Source organism: Salvelinus fontinalis, chromosome 5 (genome assembly GCF_029448725.1).
Source record: "Salvelinus fontinalis isolate EN_2023a chromosome 5, ASM2944872v1, whole genome shotgun sequence".
In the NCBI taxonomy this organism is placed as follows: Eukaryota; Metazoa; Chordata; class Actinopteri; order Salmoniformes; family Salmonidae; genus Salvelinus; species Salvelinus fontinalis.
In genome coordinates this window covers 10,072,113-10,093,059 of record NC_074669.1, presented here as the reverse complement: position 1 = coordinate 10,093,059, position 20,947 = coordinate 10,072,113, and the positions used below count along the sequence as shown (strand labels likewise).

Here is a 20,947-nt window from a genome sequence, read left to right as displayed (position 1 = left end):
TAGAAAGAAACGTTTGTTGTAAAAAGTATCATAAAGTAGGGTAAGTTAGATTATTTCGCAAAAAAGTTGCAGGAGCCTCTCACACGCAGCCGTTCACTCCAACATGCTAGCTCCGCCCTCCGTTATGGTGTTCTTTGGATGCAACTCAGCATTCTTTGTCCTCCAAACACGACGAGTTGAGTTTTTACCAAAAAGTTATATTTTGGTTTCATCTGACCATATGACATTCTCCCAATCTTCTTCTGGATCATCCAAATGCTCTCTAGCAAACTTCAGACGGGCCTGGACATGTACTGGCTTAAGCAGGGGGACACGTCTGGCACTGCAGGATTTGAGTCTCTGGCGGCGTAGTGTGTTACTGATGGTAGGCTTTGTTACTGATGGTAGGCTTTGTCCCAGCTCTCCGCAGGTCATTCACTAGGTCCCCCCGTGTGGTTCTGGGATTTTTGCTCACCGTTCTTGTGATCATTTTGACCCCACGGGGTGAGATCTTGCGTGGAGCCCCAGATCGAGGGAGATTATCAGTGGTCTTGTATGTCTTCCATTTCCTAATAATTGCTCCCACAGTTGATTTCTTCAAACCAAGCTGCTTACCTATTGCAGATTCAGTCTTCCCAGCCTGGTGCAGGTCTACAATTTTGTTTCTGGTGTCCTTTGACAGCTCTTTGGTCTTGGCCATAGTGGAGTTTGGAGTGTGACTGAGGTTGTGGACAGGTGTCTTTTATACTGATAACAAGTTCAAACAGGTGCCATTAATACAGGTAATGAGTGGAGGACCGAGGAGCCTCTTAAAGAAGAAGTTACAGGTCTGTGAAAGCCAGAAATCTTGCTTGTTTGTAGGTGACCAAATAATTATTTTCCACAATAATTTGCAAATAAATTCATAAAAAATCCTACAATGTGATTTTCTGGATTTTTTTTTCTCATTTTGTCTGTCATAGTTGAAGTGTACCTATGATGAAAATTACAGGCCTCTCTCATCTTTTTAAGTGGGAGAACTTGCACAACTGGTGGGTGACTAAATACTTTTTTGCCCCACTGTATAATGGGGTTTCAATACTTGCTTTTCAATATCACATCAGGGACTCCCTCAAACCCTGGTTGCCGCTGGTATAATACCAAACCTCTGTGTCTTGGTATGTGTCTCTGTGCCATGGGTCTTCTTCTAAACAATGTAAGGAACCAGTTTGACTAAAAGCTATATACCTTGGGGTAAACAGCTGCTGACTTCAAGGGCTTGACAATAAAAGGTCATACTGACAGACAAGTCCTAAAACACGCACCTTAGGTTAAACTACAGGAGAAGAGCTGCTCTAGGATCAGGTTTCCTTCTCCAAATCTTCAACTCAAAGTGTTTACAAAGAAATACTGTCAAACACTTGACCAACGTGGCTTGAGTGAAATATTCCCCTGTACAGCCTTTGGCTCAGCACTACCAAAATATTCTTAAGTTGATCAAAGTCCCAGTTATTTGCATAACTACACAGGCATGTCATACTACACACCTTTTTAAATTGTTCACATTATGACTTCTGTCATAACTGAATACTGCCCAGACTGCATTCTACGCCAGGTTAAACTTTGTTGAAAAACAATTTGTCACCATCCTGCTAAAATGTTATTCCTGTAAGCACTTACATTTAATTTGTACCTTACTGGTATTTTATGTAAATTAAAAGAGCATGAGCGTTTTGGGCAGTGTTATGTGCAGTCATATTAGTCCCAACACATCTACTTATTCCATTATGCGTGTCACATTGAGAATTAGATCTAAAAGTAAGATACAAAATAAAGGGGAGGGGGATCACCCTCTAGCACTTTGACCATCAGTGTTGCTCACACAAGCTTGCTGACCTATCTTAGTCACTTTGGGATTTGTATTCAGCATCAAAAGACAAGAGCCATCGATATACAGGACAGTTAAGAGACCACACACTAACAGGCAGCTGAAGAGAAGAAGAGATGTCAATGGATCTCTACGAGATTCTTCCTGTTCTCCCCAATGGTCCCAGTGTGAGCAGCCCCCTTTCAGTTGCAAGACGGGCCACCCGGATCTGCCCTGTCCTCCATTAAGTGGCCAGCGGTAGGCATAAAGGAACCGGCTGGCAGAACCCCAGTGGGAAAACAGCAGAGCTTGACTGTCACGCCAGACAAGATGATTGGCCAAACCAAAGAGTCCACAAGGACAGAGAGACAAATGAGGAGGATAATAAGTTGAGGGAAGAGATGGAGAGAGACGAGAGGACGAAAGAATGGAGAGATTGGGGGAGTGAGATGAGAATGAGACAGGGAGGTTAAAATGATGAGAGGAGGAGAAATTAGAAAAATGAGAGATGGAGGATGATGAGGGAGGGAGAGAAAAAGTTCAACAAATAGATGGGACAAAAAGGAGACAAGAATAATGCATGTGAAAGTGTGAGATAAAGAGAGCATAAAAAGGGAGGAAAGTCTGGAACAAGACTAATGAAAGTACAAGTGCTGTTAAAACCTCAACTCCATCGCACTCCTAGCTTGGGGGGGAAACACTGAGGTGTCAAGGAGGGGGGCTTGGGAGCCAGAGCGTCGGAGCGTTGCCATGACGCTCCTGTGACGGTTGTAACATGCTGCACTCTCGCACTTCTCCTCCAGTCTCGCTTCTCTGTTCTCTGTTCCAACTTTGTTCCAACGCCGCCACTGCCTCTGGGACAAATCGGCGATCCATCGAGCATCACGGTTACAATGGTCTCCCTCGCTGTGCTCCCCTGAACACCGTCCCCCTCTGCCAGCTTCTCCCCCACCCATACAAAACCAACCACTCTTCTGACAGCATAATTCGGGGAGGCCTTGGGAAGATTGGTGATATGGAGGAGAGTCCTGGGCACCACTATGGAGGCTTGGCTGGGTTGTACCCCCACATAACCCCAGTCCTATTCAGTCATGGCCTGGGAGAGAGAGAGGGGTGACTCAGAGGATTCAGTGTCGCCCCTGTGCATGCTTGAGTGAATGTCGTTGAGCCTAACACCGACTAATCTGGTCGTCAAATAGCACTGCTGCTGCCGATTGGAAATCTGCTTGGCTTTTTACCAACAACCAGGGGATGGCTAAGAGGACCAGTGTGCCAAGCTGTTCTGGGTACGGTATCCCGCAGCTCCCTCGGGGAAAGAGGGAGAGAAGGAGAAATATAAAAGAATGGGAGGAGAAGGTAGGAAAATGAGAAGAAAGAGAAGAGAGGGCAGAAAGAAAGAGGGCAAGGTGGCATGGAGAAAAAGCTATTCATCTGTGTCAAAGGAGGAGAGAAGCGGCGTTTCAATTTCTGTTGGTAATAAGTAATGATTTGGAGCTGTTAACAACAGTCGTAATCAGACTGAAGCAGACAATGTTTGACCCATATACAATAATTGTTTTTCAGATTATGCAAATACACTCTATGCAAATAAACTCTTGAGTTGTGTACTCTGCAAGTGTAGTTTATTGTGCTCCTCAGTGTGATAACTACATGGGCAACCTGAAGGTATGAACTGGCAGTGGAACACTTCCCTTGTGTACCAGTAAGCTACATCTGAAACTGGGTTAAGCATTTGACACACGGGTCTCAGGTGGTTATCCAAGAGGCACGAGGAAGGGGTGTGGCCTCTGGATCCCCACCAAACGACCAACCATCTGCCTGAATGACAGACTGACTAACTATGACTGCCATCTGTCACGAGTCAGGACCACCCTGCTCCAAAACAACACGCATAGAGACTTCCTCATCCGAGAGAGAGAGGGGCACTGTGGGTGATGCCCAGTGTAAATGTCCTATCTATAACCCACCACGTTGGGAATACAGATGGCAGGGTCTGCATTGCATTCAATTCACTTGTGTGTCTTTTCTTCCATCAATTCCTCTGCTGCCTTCCCAACAGCCACTTTCTTTGTGACCCACGTTTCATCAAAGAGTCATTTAAACCACTCAACTGAAAGAGGCAAAAAAAGAGGAGGGGAGTGGTGGCGGAGGGGTGCATGTGGTAAAGCATTCAGCAGGTACCAAAACATTTGCTATCCCAGTTCACAAGGCCTGTCATAAAAGGTTCCTCAAATGAAATCTTAAGCAAACTGGCTTTAGCCAGCTTTTTTCAACTATTTGTTTAATGACTCAACCAAAGGATTAAACCAAGCATATCAGTCTCCTCCTTGGCACTGTACGTGTGTGTCATATTGAAACGGAACGGCTGAGACCAATTGGGCAAATTAAGAAAACACTCCTTTCACTCAGTTCTGAGGAGACATGTAAAACAATCTGTTTATTGAAATATTTACTAATAATATTGGTAACACCAATTATTTATAAGCACACGACTGTCCTATAATAAAGCTAACAACACATTATGTATTTATTCAGGATCATTATGAGATATAAGATACAGCGGCATAGCGCAGTTTTACGGGTCCCCTGCAAGGTCTGAGCAAGGACCTTGGTATTGTACACATTTTGCCATGAAGCGGAGAGAAAATGTTGCTGTTTTAGAGCTCAGGGATTCTTGAAAGACAGGACAATCGCAACTTTTCCCCCACAAATATTTGTCTTAATATTAACAACATTTTAAATATATATTTTGATAGACCAAAGTATCAACTATCACACCATGTAAAGGAACAAACTGATTTCTAAAAAAATATATAATAAATAATAAAAAAGCACCTAACTGGATTTCTGTCAGACATTTCATTTTTACAATTATTGTCCAACAAGTGTTTAAAAGGCTTGATTGTTTAATTCTAACATTTTTATTATTATATACACTTTAGATTTAGAACATAAAACAACATTTATAATGCAACCATTATCCCTTACAGGGCCTTCAGAAATTCACATCCCTTGACTTTTCACACATTTTGTTGTGCTCGGCCTACATTGAAAATTGATTAAATGTATATTTTTTGTCGCTGGCCTATACACAATATACCCCATAATGTCAAAGTGGAATTATATTTTTTCGAAATGTTTACAAATGAATTAAACATGAAAAGCAGAAATCACTTCAGTCAATAAGTATTCAACTCCTTTGCTATGACGAGCCTAATTAAATTCAGGAGTTGACATGTGCTTAACAAGTCACATAAAAAGTTGCTTGGATTCACTGTGTGCAATAATAGTGGTTAATATGATTTTTGAATGACTACCTCATCTCTGTACCCCACACAAACAATTACCTGTAATGTCCCTCAGTCGAGCATGTTAAATTCAAACACAGATTCAATCACAAAGATCAGGGATGTTTTCCAATGCCTCAAAAAGAAGGGCACCTATTGGTAGATCGGTAAAAAAAAGAAGCTGACATTGAATATCCCTTTGAGCATGGTGAAGTTATTCATTACACTTTGGATGGTGCATCAATACACCCAGTCACATTACCCCCAAGCCATAAGACTCCTGAACAGGTAATCAAATGGCTACCCGGACTATTGCATTGTGTGCCACCCCCCCAACCTTCTTTTTACGCTGCTACTACTCTCTGTTTATCATATATGCATAGTCACTTTAACTATACATTCATGTTCATACTACCTCAATTGGGCCGACCAACCAGTGCTCCCGCACATTGGCTAACTGGGCTATCTGCATTGTGTCCCGCCACCCACCATCCCCTCTTTTATGGTACTGCTACTCTCTGTTCATCATATATGCATAGTCACTTTAACCATACCTACATGTAAATACTACCTCAATCAGCCTGACTAACCGGTGTCTGTATGTAGCCTCGCTACTGTATATAGCCTCGCTACTGTATATAGCCTGTCTTTTTACTGTTGTTTTATTTCTTTACTTACCTATTGTTCACCTAACACCCTTTTTGCACTATTGGTTAGAGCCTGTAAGTAAGCATTTCACTGTAAGGTCTACACCTGTTGTATTCGGCGCACGTGACAAAAAAAACTTTGATTTGATACAGGCGTCCTTCCTAACTCAGTTGCTGGAAAGGAAGGAAATTGCTCAGGGATTTCACCATGATGCCAATTGATAGAGTGAAAAGAAGGAAGCCTGTACAGAATAAAAATATTCCAAAACATGCATCCTGTTTGCAACAAGGCACTAAAGTAATACTGCAAAAAATTAGGCAAAGCAATTCACTTTTTGTCCTGAATACAAAGTGGTATGTGTTGTATTGGATTGGATTTGACCCAAACATTACTGAGTTCCACTCCCCATATTTTCAAGCATAGTGGTGGCTGCATATGTTATGGGTATTCTTTTAATTGTTAAGGACTGGGGAGTTTTTCAGCATAAAAAATTTAACTAAATGGAGCTAAGCACAGGTAAAATCCTTAAGGAAAACCTGGTTCAGTCTAACTATAACCCATCAGACACTGGGAGACAAATTCACCATTCAGCAGGACAATAACCTAAAACATAAGGTGAAATCTACACTGGCATTGCTTACCAAGAAGACAGTGAATGTTCCTGAGTGGCAGAGTTACAGCTTTGTCTTAAATCTCCCTGAAAATCTATGGCAAGACCTGAAAATTGTTGTCTAGCATCGATCAACAACAAATTTGACAGAGCTTGAACAATTTTGAAAATAATAAATGGGCAAATGTTGCACAATCCTGGTGTAGAAAGCTTAGAGAAAGACCAAAGGTGCTTTTACAAAGCATAACCATTCTATCATCTCTCTTTTCCCTTGTAAAATTCCCCTTAATGTAAATTAAGATCAAATAATGCAACAGAACTATAAAATGACGTTTCGCTGCAGAACAAGGACCCCCGGGTGTGTGCTACGCCAGTGAAGAGATAATAATAAGACATTACAAAGGGGGCATGTTACCAATTATTTTCTGGAAAACAACATGATTCTACTGTAGGCTACTCCAAAGACGCACAACGCTTGTGCATCATCATTGTCGAGAGTATTTAATATAGGCTGACAAACAATGATTACTTTTAGGTTTAAAATCAAATCAGTAAAAAGAATCCATGATGCATACAATGAAGGTTGTAAAAGGTTAGGCTTTTAAAAACAAGCGAAGTTGAACCTGAACTTCACGCGCACTGCATTCTTGTGGAGAGAAAAACACATAGCCAACAGAATCAACAATCATCAAGTAAAAAAACAACAAAAACCTTTTAAATGTACTAATAATGAGAAAACACAAGATGACATATCAAGTTCTTACCTAATTGACAGACGAGCAAGAGCTGAGTGAGCAATAGGAAACATCTTGAAGCAGCCGTTTCCATATTTCAACCTCACCAACTTCGGTGGAGACAATAAAAAGGTAATGTTTGGTTCTGGGAAAGTTACTCCCGGCAAGCGTAACGGTTTCACTATTGTTTCATGGTGGGAGTTGTGTGGTCCGTTTCTCTTCTTTTCGGTATCTCCGGGGCGACTGTTCTACACGGAGATGTACGGTGAGTGAAAGGGGAGATGTGTTTGAGAGCGTGCGCCTCCCACAGACCATAACAACGCACGAGCTCTAGTTCAAGGGAGTTGAAGATAGTTTTTTTAAGCCTCCATTCATTTATTTATTGATTCAATTAATTCATTATGAATTGTGATGATTCCATGGAGCCCAGTTGCAACAGGTGTTTTGGTTACTTTTTATATGTATGCAAAATATTTTCAACCACAAACTATAGGCTAAGGATAGGATGGTTGACCAAACTCCACATGAAATGGCAACGTTTATTGAAAACTTTTGATTCACACATTTAATTTCACATGGATAGATATTTCTCAGAGGACCTCTCTAGACATCTGTGTTGCCTTCAGCACTCGACGGTCCCATTCTGTGAGCTTGTGTGGCCTACCACTTTGCGACTGAGCCATTGTTGCTCCTAGAAGGTTACACTTCACAATAACAGCTCATATAGTTGACCAGGGCAGAACTTTAAATCAAATCAAATCAAATTTTATTTGTCACATACACATGGTTAGCAGATGTTAATGCGAGTGTAGCGAAATGCTTGTGCTTCTAGTTCCGACAATGCAGTAATAACCAACAAATAATCTAACCTAACAATTCCACAACTACTACCTTATACACACAAGTGTAAAGGGATAAAGAATATGTACATAAAGATATATGAATGAGTGATGGTACAGAACGGCATAGGCAAGATGCAGTAGATGGTATAGAGTACAGTATATACATATGAGATGAGTAATGTAGGGTATGGAAACATAAAGTGGCATAGTTTAAAGTGGCTTTAATGAACTGAATTGTTAGAAAGGTGGCATTCTATGACGGTGCCAAGTTGAAAGTCACTGAGCTCTTCAGTAAGACCATTCTATTGCCAGTGTTTGTCTATGGAGATTGCGTTACACCTGTCAGCAAAGGGTGTGGCTGACAAAGCCGAATCCACTAATTTGAAGGGGTGTCCACATACTTTTATACACTGCTCAAAAAAATAAAGGGAACACTTAAACAACACAATGTAACTCCAAGTCAATCACACTTCTGTGAAATCAAACTGTCCACTTAGGAAGCAACACTGATTGACAATAAATTTCACATGCTGTTGTGCAAATGGAATAGACAAAAGGTGGAAATTATAGGCAATTAGCAAGACACCCCCCAAAACAGGAGTGATTCTGCAGGTGGTGACCATAGACCACTTCTCAGTTCCTATGCTTCCTGGCTGATGTTTTGGTCACTTTTGAATGCTGGCGGTGCTCTCACTCTAGTGGTAGCATGAGACGGAGTCTACAACCCACACAAGTGGCTCAGGTAGTGCAGTTCATCCAGGATGGCACATCAATGCGAACTGTGGCAAAAAGGTTTGCTGTGTCTGTCAGCGTAGTGTCCAGAGCATGCAGGCGCTACCAGGAGACAGGCCAGTACATCAGGAGACGTGGAGGAGGCCGTAGGAGGGCAACAACCCAGCAGCAGGACCGCTACCTCCGCCTTTGTGCAAGGAGGTGCACTGCCAGCGCCCTGCAAAATGACCTCCAGCAGGCCACAAATGTGCATGTGTCTGCTCAAACGGTCAGAAACAGACTCCATGAGGGTGGTATGAGGGCCCGACGTCCACAGGTGGGGGTTGTGCTTACAGCCCAGGACGTTTGGCATTTGCCAGTGACGTTTGGCATTCGTTTGGCATTTGCCAGTGCAGGACGTTTGGCATTTGCCAGAGAACACCAAGATTGGCAAATTCGCCACTGGCGCCCTGTGCTCTTCACAGATGAAAGCAGGTTCACACTGAGCACATGAGCACATGTGACAGACGTGACAGAGTCTGGAGACGCCGTGGAGAACGTTCTGCTGCCTGCAACATCCTCCAGCATGACCGGTTTGGCGATGGGTCAGTCATGGTGTGGGGTGGCATTTCTTTGTGGGGCCGCACAGCCCTCCATGTGCTCGCCAGAGGTAGCCTGACTGCCATTAGGTACCGAGATGAGATCCTCAGACCCCTTGTGAGACCATATGCTGACACATGCACATTTGTGGCCTGCTGGAGGTCATTTTGCAGGGCGCTGGCAGTGCACCTCCTTGCACAAAGGCGGAGGTAGCGGTCCTGCTGCTGGGTTGTTGCCCTCCTACGGCCTCCTCCACGTCTCCTGATGTACTGGCCTGTCTCCTGGTAGCGCCTGCATGCTCTGGACACTACGCTGACAGACACAACAAACCTTTTTGCCACAGCTCGCATTGATGTGCCATCCTCGATGAACTGCACTACCTGAGCCACTGTGTGGGTTGTAGACTCCGTCTCATGCTACCACTAGAGTGAGAGCACCGCCAGCATTCAAAAGTGACCAAAACATCAGCCAGGAAGCATAGGAACTGAGAAGTGGTCTGTGGTCAACACCTGCAGAATCACTCCTGTTTTTGGGGGTGTCTTGCTAATTGCCTATAATTTCCACCTTTTGTCTATTCCATTTGCACAACAGCATGTGACATTTATTGTCAATCAGTGTTGCTTCCTAAGTGGACAGTTTGATTTCACAGAAGTGTGATTGACTTGGAGTTACATTGTGTTGTTTAAGTGTTCCTTTTATTTTTTTGAGCAGTGAATATACAGTGTATTTTCAAGCTTGCATGTTTCTTGCAGGGTCGTAGGATGGTCCATCACAAGTGACTCTCAACTCCAATGCTACTTGCTCACAGAGCCGGTTCACACATTTCTGATTTGGAGATGGAAGGAGTCTGTAACTGAACAGCAAAACATGTTGGAAAGCACCAGATATGACATAACTGACAGGTACTCTGAGTCTGGGTCCAAGAAACACATATTTGTTAAATTTTTATATATATATATATATATATATATATATATATATATATATATATACATAAAAATTTAACAAATATGTCTTTATAAATATAAAATTTAACAAATATGTGTTTCTTGGACCCAGACTCAGAGTATATAATATATACAGTTGAAGTCAGAAGTTTACATACACTTAGGTTGGAGTCATTAAAACTCGTTTTTCAACCACTCCACAAATTTCTTGTTAACAAACTATAGTTTTGGCAAGTCGGTTAGGACATCTACTTTGTGCATGACACAAGTCATTTTACCAACAATTATTTACAGACAGATTATTTCACTCTATCACAATTCCAGTGGGTCAGACGTTTACATACACTAAGTTGACTGTGCCTTTAAACAGCTTGGAAAATTCCAGAAAATTATGTCATGGCTTTAGAAGCTTCTGACATCATTTGAGTCAATTGGAAGTGTACCTGTGGATGTATTTCAAGGCTGACCTTCCAACTCAGTGCTTCTTTGCTTGACATATTGTGAAAATCTAAAGAAATCAGCCAAGACCTCAGAATTCATTTTTTAGACCTCCACAAGTCTGTACAACCAATAGTACGCAAGTATAAACACCATGGGACCACGCATCCGTCAAACCGCTCAGGAAAGAGATGTGTTCGGTCTCCTAGAGATGAACATACTTTGGTGCGAAAAGTGCAAATCAATCGACATAAACTGAAAGGCCGCTCAGCAAGGAAGAAGCCACTGCTCCAAAACCGCCATAAAAAAGCCAGACTACGGTTTGCAACTGCACATGGGGACAAAGATCATACTTTTTGGAGAAATGTCCTCTGGTCTGATGAAACAAAAATAGAACTGTTTGGCCATAATGACCATCGTTATGTTTGGAGGGAAAAGGGGGAGGCTTGCAAGCCGAAGAACACCATCCCAACCGTGAAGCACGGGGGTGGCAGCATCATGTTGTGGGGGTGCTTTGCTGCAGGAGGGACTGGTGCACTTCACAAAATAGATGGCATCATGAGGCAGAAAAATTGTGGATATATTGAAGCAACATCTCAAGACATCAGTCAGGAAGTTAAAGCTTGGTTGCAAATGGGTCTTCTAAATAGACAATGACCCCAAGCATACTTCCAAAGTTGTGGCAAAATGGCTTAAGGACATGAAAGTGGCCATCACAGTGGCCATCACAAAGCCCTGACCTCAATCTTATAGAATGGGCTGCCATCAGTCATGATGTGGCCCAGAAGTTAATTGACAGCATACCAGGGCGGATTGCAGAGGTCTTGAAAAAGAAGGGTCAACACTGCAAATATTTACTCTTTGCATCAACTTCATGTAATTGTCAATAAAAGCCTTTGACACTTATGAAATGCTTGTAATTATACTTCAGTATTCCATAGTGTTGTTTTGTGTACTAGCTTGGCTGGCATGCCTCAAAAACATTTACATGCCATCACTGGGCAAAAGTTAATTTCTCTGTGCCAATGTATCACCACGTGTGTTATGTGCAAACATTTTCAACAGTCATCATTGACTTTATAAAATGTTCTAGAACTTCTCCTCCAATGTCATCTTAGAACCTTGTCAAACCAGAAGATAATGCATTCCTAAAAAGAAGAATACTGTCCAAATGTTACCCTCTAAAATTGGAATTGTAGCAGTGAAAACTGCCACGTCCATTTGTGATATTTCAACAACAAGGATGTTACTTCAAACAACAAACTCGGTTTCTTTTTCCTTCTGACATCATTGCACATTATTCCACACTTGATATAACAGCAGAGTATGTGCTACTTTTTGTTTAGCTTGATGCTGGAGCTCCTCTTCGCCATTTAATAAACAATATCAAAAACAATAGCAAATGAGCCTTGGGCAGCCAGTGGCACTGTTTTGCCTAATGCGGATCTCACATTCAAAACAACTGGGCATGATCGATCTTGGGCCTGGCAGGTCAACGGAGAGAAACCACCATTGAGTGACCATCTCTACTGATCAATACAGGAAGTGGAGTGGATGATGCAAACTCATTAGGGCTTATGGAAATATCCATGTGTACAGCAGTATTGGAGAGGATGGTTCATAGATGAATGGTAGGCCTATTTTTAGGACAGCACTAAGCAAACCATAACATATAGAAATAGAGAAATTATTTAAAAAATATGCAGTACCAGTCAAAAGTTTGGACACATCTACTCATTCAAGGGTTTTTCTTTATTTTTTTTTACTATTTTCTACATTGTAGAATAATAGTGAAGACAGCAAAATTATGAAATAACACATATGGAATCATGTAGTACCTAAAACAGTGAGATTCTTCAAAGTAGCCACTGTTTGCCTTGATGACAGCTTTGCACACTCTTGGCATTCTCTCAACCAGCTTCATGCGGTAGTCATCTGGAGTGCATTTCAATTAACAGGTGTGCTTTGTTAATAGTTCATTTGTGGAATTTCTTACCTTCCTAATGCGTTTGAGTTAATCAGTTGTGTTGTGACAAGGTAAGGGTAGTATACAGAAGACGGTCTTTTACCAAATAGGGATAAGTCCATATCATGGCAAGAACAGCTCAAATTAAAAAAGAGAAACAACAGTCCATCATTACTTTAAGACAGGAAGGTCAGTCAATACGGAAAATGTCAAGAACTTTGAAAGTTTCTTTAAGTGCAGTCGCAAAAACCATCAAGCGCTATCATGAAACTGGTTCTCATGAGGACCGCCACAGGAAAGGACGACCCAGACTTACCTCTGCTGCAGTGGATAAGTTCATTAGAGTTAACTGCACTTCAGATTGCAACCCAAATAAATGCTTCAGAGTTCAAGTAACAGACATATCTCAACATCAACTGTTCAGAGGAGACTGCGTGAATCAGGCCTTCATGGTCGAATTGCTGCAAAGAAACCACTACTAAATGACACCAATAAGAAGAAGAGACTTGTTTGGGCAAAGAAACACGAGCAATGGACATTAGCGATACGCCATCCCATCTGGTTTGCGCTTAGTGGGACTATCATTTGCTTTTCAACATGACAATGACCCGACACACCTCCAGGCTAAGGGATTTTTGACCAATAAGGAGAGTGATGGAGTGCTGCATCAGATGACCTGGCCTCCACAATCACCGGACCTCAACCCAATTGAGATGGTTTGGGATGAGTTGGAACGCAGAGCAAAGGAAAATCAGCCAACAAGTGCTCAGCATATTCCTCATGAATCTGGTTGAGAGATTTTTTTTTATTTTTTTTATTTATTTATTTCACCTTTATTTAGCCAGGTAGGCTAGTTGAGAACAAGTTCTCATTTGCAACTGCGACCTGGCCAAGATAAAGCATAGCAGTGTAAACAGACAACAACACAGAGTTACACATGGAGTAAACAATAAACAAGTCAATAACATGGTAGAAAAAAAAGAGAATCTATATACAATGTGTGCAAAAGGCATGAGGTAGGCAATACATCGAGTAATTACAATTTAGCAGATTAACACTGGAGTGATAAATCATCAGATGATCATGTGCAAGAAGAGATACTGGTGTGCAAAAGAGCAGAAATGTAAATAAATAAAAGCAGTATGGGGGGTGAGGTAGGTAAATTGGGTGGGTAGTTTACAGATGGACTATGTACAGCTGCAGCGATCGGTTAGCTGCTCGGATAGCAGATTTTTAAAGTTGTTGAGGGAGATAAAAGTCTCCAACTTCAGAGATTTTTGCAAATGCGTCCAAATGAGGTTTTGGCTTTAGGGATGATCAGTGAGATACACCTGCTGGAGCGCGTGATACGGGTGGGTGTAGCCATCGTGACCAGTGAACTGAGTTAAGGCGGCACTTTACCTAGCATAGCCTTGTAGATGACCTGGAGCCAGTGGGTCTGATGACGAACATGTAGCGAGGGCCAGCCGACTAGGGCATACAGGTCGCAGTGGTGGGTCGTATAAGGTGCTTTAGTAACAAAACGGATGGCACTGTGATAAACTGCATCCAGTTTGCTGAGTAAAGTATTGGAAGCTATTTTGTAGATGACATCGCCGAAGTCGAGGATCGGTAGGATAGTCAGTTTTACTAGGGTAAGTTTGGCGGCGTGAGTGAAGGAGGCTTTGTTGCGGAATAGAAAGCCGACTCTAGATTTGATTTTGGATTGGAGATGTTTGATATGAGTCTGTAAGGAGAGTTTGCAGTCTAGCCAGACACCTAGGTATTTATAGATGTCCACATATTCTAGGTCGGAACCGTCCAGGGTGGTGATGCTAGTCGGGCGTGCGGGTGCAGGCAGCGAACGGTTGAAAAGCATGCATTTGGTTTTACTAGCGTTTAAGAGCAGTTGGAGGCCACGGAAGGAGTGTTGTATGGCATTGAAGCTCGTTTGGAGGTTAGATAGCACAGTGTCCAAGGAAGGGACGGAAGTATACAGAATGGTGTCGTCTGCATAGAGGTGGATCAGGGAATCGCCCGCAGCAAGAGCAACATCATTGATGTATACAGAGAAAAGAGTCGGCCCGAGAATTGAACCCTGTGGTACCCCCATAGAGACTGCCAGAGGACAGGACAACATGCCCTCCGATTTGACACACTGAACTCTGTCTGCAAAGTAGTTGGTGAACCAGGCAAGGCAGTCATTAGAAAAACCGAGGCTACTGAGTCTGCCGATAAGAATATGGTGATTGACAGAGTTGAAAGCCTTGGCCAGGTCGATGAAGACGGCTGCACAGTAATGTCTTTTATCGATGGCGGTTATGACATCGTTTAGTACCTTGAGCGTGGCTGAGGTGCACCCGTGACCGGCTCGGAAACCGGATTGCACAGCGGAGAAGGTACGGTGGGATTCGGTGGGATTCGAATGCCAAGAGTGTGCAAAGCTGTCATCAAGGCAAAGGGTAGCTACTTTGAAGAATATAAAATATATTTTGATTTGTTTAACACTTTTTTGTTTTTGGTTACTACATGATTCCATATGTGTTATTTCATTGTTTGATGTCTTCACTATTATTCTACAATGTAGAAAAGTGAAAATAAAGAAAAACCCTTGAATGAGTAGTTGTGTCCAAACTTTTGACTGGTACTGTATATATTGTTCAGTTTACAGGTCAATACTGCTACCAAACATCCTGTTCAGATGCCTAAGTTCCACCCATGGATAATGTTACATGGGAAAATACAACAGGCATAGAAACATATCAACAACAACAATTCCCCAAGGTGTTTGACTGAGAGTTTTTCAGGACATCAGATAAGCCTCCATTATTGGCAAAATATAATTGTCTAATGCTCATGCTGTATCATTGAATTTTCACGTGATGGAGAGCTGGCCGTCCATATAACATTGCTAAAAAACACTGACAGAAATCGATGATTATTTTACTCCAATGAGTACTTTGAGTTTCTGTTTGTAAAAATGTTGTTCAGTCCAGCTAAAGTAGTAATCCTTAGGATGAGGAAATAAATGTCTACCTTCAAAGGGAGGATGAGAAGAGAGGGGTGGACGAGGGTTGATATTGGGGATGGACCAGTTCCAGAGTCCTCCTGTCCCAGATTCAACTGTCCCACAAACTAAGGGAAATTGGGCAAGCTCTGAGGCTGCCAGGAAAGGCCTGTCCACAGAAGATGAACTATCTGTATCCAATCCGCTCGCAGGGAGCTTCAGCAGCAGCCAATCAACTGACTTTAGGCCAAAAGGGAATTTGAAGCCCCGGAATGACTACTTTGAGATGATTCTTCAAAAGAGGTCAGACCAGAGGTGGAAAATTGATTATCTCTAGTCATTCTTCCATTCTTTTCCCTTAGCACTGAACATAATTATAAGAAATATAGAGGTAGTGCCTAATTTCAAATCCCATTTGACAGCAGGAGAACCAAGGGCATGGAATAGAAGGTTGTGGCATATCTGCCAAGTAACCCTATTAGTGCCGTTATTTTGTTTTATCCTCGTGTTTGACAAGGCCTACTTTGTGTGTGTGGCAGATTGGAAGTCATAGTTGTTATTGCTACTCTATAAATACTTTGAACTGTAGATGAGTTTAAAGAATAGCATAAACCTTATTCCTTTTTCTCAGTTCTACACATTTTTCAATTCTCCTCTGGTGTTGCTTAAATGCTGTACTCCCCATAGGGATTAAAGTAATGAGGTCACATTACAAATCACAGAAAGGGTTTAAAGATACAATCCTCCCTCATTTATTTGGTTCACTGCCTTGGCACGTGGTTTCCATGACACTAGGGGTTTGTGGCATGACACCAGCAATGTTATCGTCAACCAACTGCCAATAATGTGGGCAGACAAACTGCACTGATAGACTGAGGATCGATGACTGTCACTGTTGATCATGGTAGGAGATGTCAGTGCAGCACTAGTCTTGGTCCTACCCCATTACCATTCTTCATCACCATTCAATTCTATGGTTAGGGTTCCAGTGATGTAACCTTTAACTTCTTGTGGCTGCTTGGATGAAAGGTGCACAGAGGTGCCCAGAGTAAACGACCTGCTCCTCAGTCATAGTTGCTAATATATGCATATTATTATTAGTATTTGATGGGAAACACTCTGAAGTTTCTAAAACTGTTTGAATTATGTCTGTGAGTTTAACAGAACTCATATGGCAGGCAAAAACCTGAGAAAAAATCCAAACAGGAAATGGAAATTCTGATGCTGGTCGATTTTCAACCAAGATCCCATTGAAATCACAGCGAGATATGAATGAGTTTGCAATTCCTACGGCTTCCACTAGACGTCAACAGTCTGTAGAACTTTGTCTGATGCCTCTACTGTGAAGGGGGGGCGAATGAGTGGGGAATTAGTCAGGTCTGCCATGACCTGACCATTGTTTGACCATGCGCGTTCACATGAGAGGGAGCTCTGTTCCATCGCTCATCTGAAGTCAATGTAATTCTCCGGTTGGAATGTTATTCAAGATTTATGTTAACAACATTCTAAAGATTGATTCAATACATTGTTTGACATGTTTCTACTGACTGTTACTGAACTTTTGGACATTTCGTCAGCTTTTAGGGAACACGCTCGTGACTTTGGAATTGCTTACCAAACGCGCTAACCAAAGTAGCTAATTGGACATAAATAACGGACATTATTGATCAAATCAAGCATTTATTGTGGACCTGGGTTTCCTGGGAGTGCATTCTGATGAAGATCATCAAAGGTAAGGGAATATTTATCATGTAATTTCTGGTTTCTGTTGACTCCAACATGGCGACTAATTTGACTACTGTTCTGAGCGCCGTCTCAGATTATTGCATGGTTTGCTTTTTCCGTAAAGTTTTTTTGAAAACTGACACAGCGGTCACATTAAGGAGAGGTATATCTATAATTCCATGTGTATAACTTGTATTATCATCTACATTTATGATGAGTATTTCTGTTGAATCAATGTGGCTATGCAAAATCACTGGATGTTTTTGGAACTAGTGAACGTAACACGCCAATGTAAACTCAGATTTTTTTATATAAATATGAACTTTATCAAACAAAACATACATGTATTGTGTAACATGAAGTCCTATGAGTGTCATCTGATGAAGATCATCAAAAGTTAGTGATTCATTTTTATCTCTATTTGTGCTTTTTGTGACTCCTATCTTTGGCTGGAAAAATGACTGTTCGTCTGTGATTTGGCGGTGACCTAACATAATCGTTTGTGGTGCTTTCGCTGAAAATCCTATTTGAAATTGGACACTTTGGTGGGATTAACAACAAGATTACCTTTAAAATGGTATAAGGGGGCCTCCCGGGTGGCGCAGTGGTCTAGGGCACTGCATCGCAGTGCTAACTGCGCCACCAGAGTCTCTGGGTTCGCCCCCAGGCTCTGTCGCAGCCGTCCGCGACCGGGAGGTCCGTGGGGCGACGCACAATTGGGCTAGCGTCGTCCGGGTTAGGGTGGGTTTGGCCGGTAGGGATTTCCTTGTCTCATCGCGCTCCAGCGACTCCTGTGGCGGGCTGGGCGCAGTGCGCGCTAGCCAAGGGGGCCAGGTGCACAGTGTTTCCTCCGACACATTGGTGCGGCTGGCTTCCGGGTTGGAGGCGCGCTGTGTTAAAGAAGCAGTGCGGCTTGGTTGGGTTGTGCCTCGGAGGACGCATGGCTTTCGACCTTCGTCTCTCCCGAGCCCGTACGGGAGTTGTAGCGATGAGACAAGATAGTAATTACTAGCGACTGGATACCATGAAAATTGGGGTGAAAAGGGGAGATTTTTTTTTTTTTAAATGGTATAAGACACATGTATGTTTGAGGAATTTTAATTATGAGATTTCTGTTGTTTGAATTTGGCGCCCTGCACTTTCACTGGCTGTTGTCATATCGATCCCGTTACCGGGATTGCAGCATTTATTATCAAGTTGTTTTAGTTGTTCACTATTTTCCCTCATACATCATGGCCTCAGAAATTACTTTACAAATATTTTAGCGTGCCTCACAAGTGGCGCAGAGGTCTAAGCCACTGCATCGCAGTGCTTGAGGTGTCTGTCTACATTCAAGATGGCGTAGCAGTCAGACGTCTTCGTCTTGTCGTGTCCCGTGTATATATATTTTTTTCTTCGCATATATAAAAAAAAAATCTTAACCTCAGCATACTCTCCTGCAATACGCCTCACCCAATGTGGTATAGATCTGCTATTTTCTATACCTTAGAACCGGAACCCCCAACAGAAGCTAGCCAGCTAACTAGCTATTAGCTAGTGTTCAGCTAGCTACTGCTAGTGGCCATCAGCTAACCTTTAGCCCGGACAAGTCTTGCCAGTCTGCTCAGCACGATTCAAACGAGAGCATATCTGACTTATTTTTCTCCATATCTCCGGATTCCAATCGCAAGCTCTGAACCTCTTCACCTGGATCATCACAGCTAGCTAGCTGCTATCCGAGTGGCCACTCCTGGCTAACGTCTCTGTCACGAAGCAAGCACCAATTAGCCTGGAGCTAGCCTATGCTAGGCCCATCTCCCGGCTAGCTGAAGAGGTCCATCAGCCACTCCTTGGGCTACAATACCTATTTTGCCAATTGGCCTGGACCCTTTTTACTGCCGATACGGAGCTCCACCGATCAATCATGAGTGAACTACCGACGTAATCTGCCCGAGGGGTGTTTTCAATAGGCTCCTCTGTCAACAACGTCCCCTGAATGCCCATCTGCAAGCCTGCTAGCTGGGGCCCGCTAGCTGTCTAGAGCATATCGGACTGTTAGCTGAAGAGGCCCATCGGCCAATTTCTTGGGCCACTATACCTATTTTGCCAATTGGCCTGAACCCTTTTACTACACAGAGCCCTGTTGATCCATCACAACTGGTCTGCCGACATAACTGCACCAGGGGGCTACGACAGACTTCTTCCGTCGCGACGTCCCTCTAAGTCCCCTCTGCTAGCTTGCTATCCCCGGCCCGCTAGTTGTCTGAATCGCTGTGTCTCCAGCCCACCTAGCTACTCACTGGACCCCTATGATCACTCGGCTACGCATGCCTCTCCCTAATGTCAATATGCATTGTCCATTGCTGTTTTAGTTAGTGATTATTGTCTTATTTCACTATAGAGCCTTTAGCCCTGCTCAATATGCCTTAGCTAACCCTTTAGTTCCACCTCACACACATACGGTGACCTCACCGAATTTAAATTATGTTTCTAGAGACAATATCTCTCTCATCGTCACTCAACGCCTAGGTTTACCTCCACTGTACTCACATCCTACCATATCCTTGTCTGTACATTATGCCTTGAATCTATTCTACCGTGACCAGAAACCTGCTCCTTTTACTCTCTGTTCCGAATGTACTAGACGACCAGTTCTTATAGCCTTTAGCCGTACCCTTATACTACTCTTTCTCTGTTCCTCTGGTGATGTAGAGGTTAATCCAGGCCCTGCAGTGCCTAGCTCCAATCCCATTCTCCTGGCGCTCTTATTTGTTGACTTCTGTAACTGTAAAAGCCTTGGTTTCATGCATGTTAACATTAGAAGCCTCCTCCCTAAGTTTGTTTTATTCACTGCTTTAGCACACTCTGCCAACCCGAATGTCCTAGCCGTGTCTGAATCCTGGCTTAGGAAGACCAACAAAACCCCTGAAATGTCCATCCCTAACTATAACATTTTCCGACAAGATAGAACTGCCAAACGGGGCGGTGTTGCAATCTACTGCAGAGATAGCCTATAGAGTTCTGTCTTACTATCAAGGTCTGTGCCCAAGCAATTTGAGCTTCTACTTTTAAAAATCCAACTTTCTAGAAACAGGTCTCTCACCGTTGCCGCTTATTATAGACCACCTTCTGACCCCAGCTGTGCCCTGGACACCATATGTGAATTGATTGCCCCCCATCTATCTTCAGAGCTCGTGCTGTTAGGTGACCTAAACTTGGACATGCTTAACACCCCGGCCATCCTACAATCTAAGCTTGATGCCCTCAATCTCACACAAATGATCAATGAACCTACCAGGTACAACCCCAAATCCATAAACGAGGGCACTCTCATAGATATTCCTAACCAACCTGCCGTCCAAATACACCTCTACTGTCTTCAACTAGGATCTCAGCGATCACTGCCTCATTGCCTGCGTCCGTAATGGGTCTGCGGTCAAACGACCACCCCTCACCACTGTCAAACGCTCCCTAAAACACTTCAGCGAGCAGGCCTTTCTAATCAACCTGGCCCGGGTATCCTGGAAGGATATTGACCCCATCCCATTAGTAGAGGATGCCTGGTTATTCTTTAAACGTGCTTTCCTCACCATCTTAAATAAGCATGCCCCATACAAAAAATGTAGAACCAGGAACAGATATAGTCCTT

General features: G+C 42.9%; 1 protein-coding gene across 5 annotated transcripts in view; it reads right to left on the bottom strand.

The window, feature by feature from the left end:
* The window catches only part of LOC129855080 (receptor-type tyrosine-protein phosphatase zeta-like), a 119,367-nt gene extending 111,959 nt beyond the window's left edge, over positions 1 to 7,408 (bottom strand). For 3 of the 5 annotated variants that reach the window (XM_055922374.1, XM_055922377.1, XM_055922375.1), the window contains exon 1: positions 7,135 to 7,407. In XM_055922374.1, coding sequence (XP_055778349.1) covers positions 7,135 to 7,198 — 64 coding nt within the window. In that variant the 5' untranslated portion in view covers positions 7,199 to 7,407. Of the gene's footprint in view, positions 1 to 7,134 lie in introns of all 5 variants that reach the window. The other 2 variants (XM_055922373.1, XM_055922379.1) reach the window with 2 other exon arrangements.
* Positions 7,409 to 20,947: the final 13,539 nt, after the last annotated feature.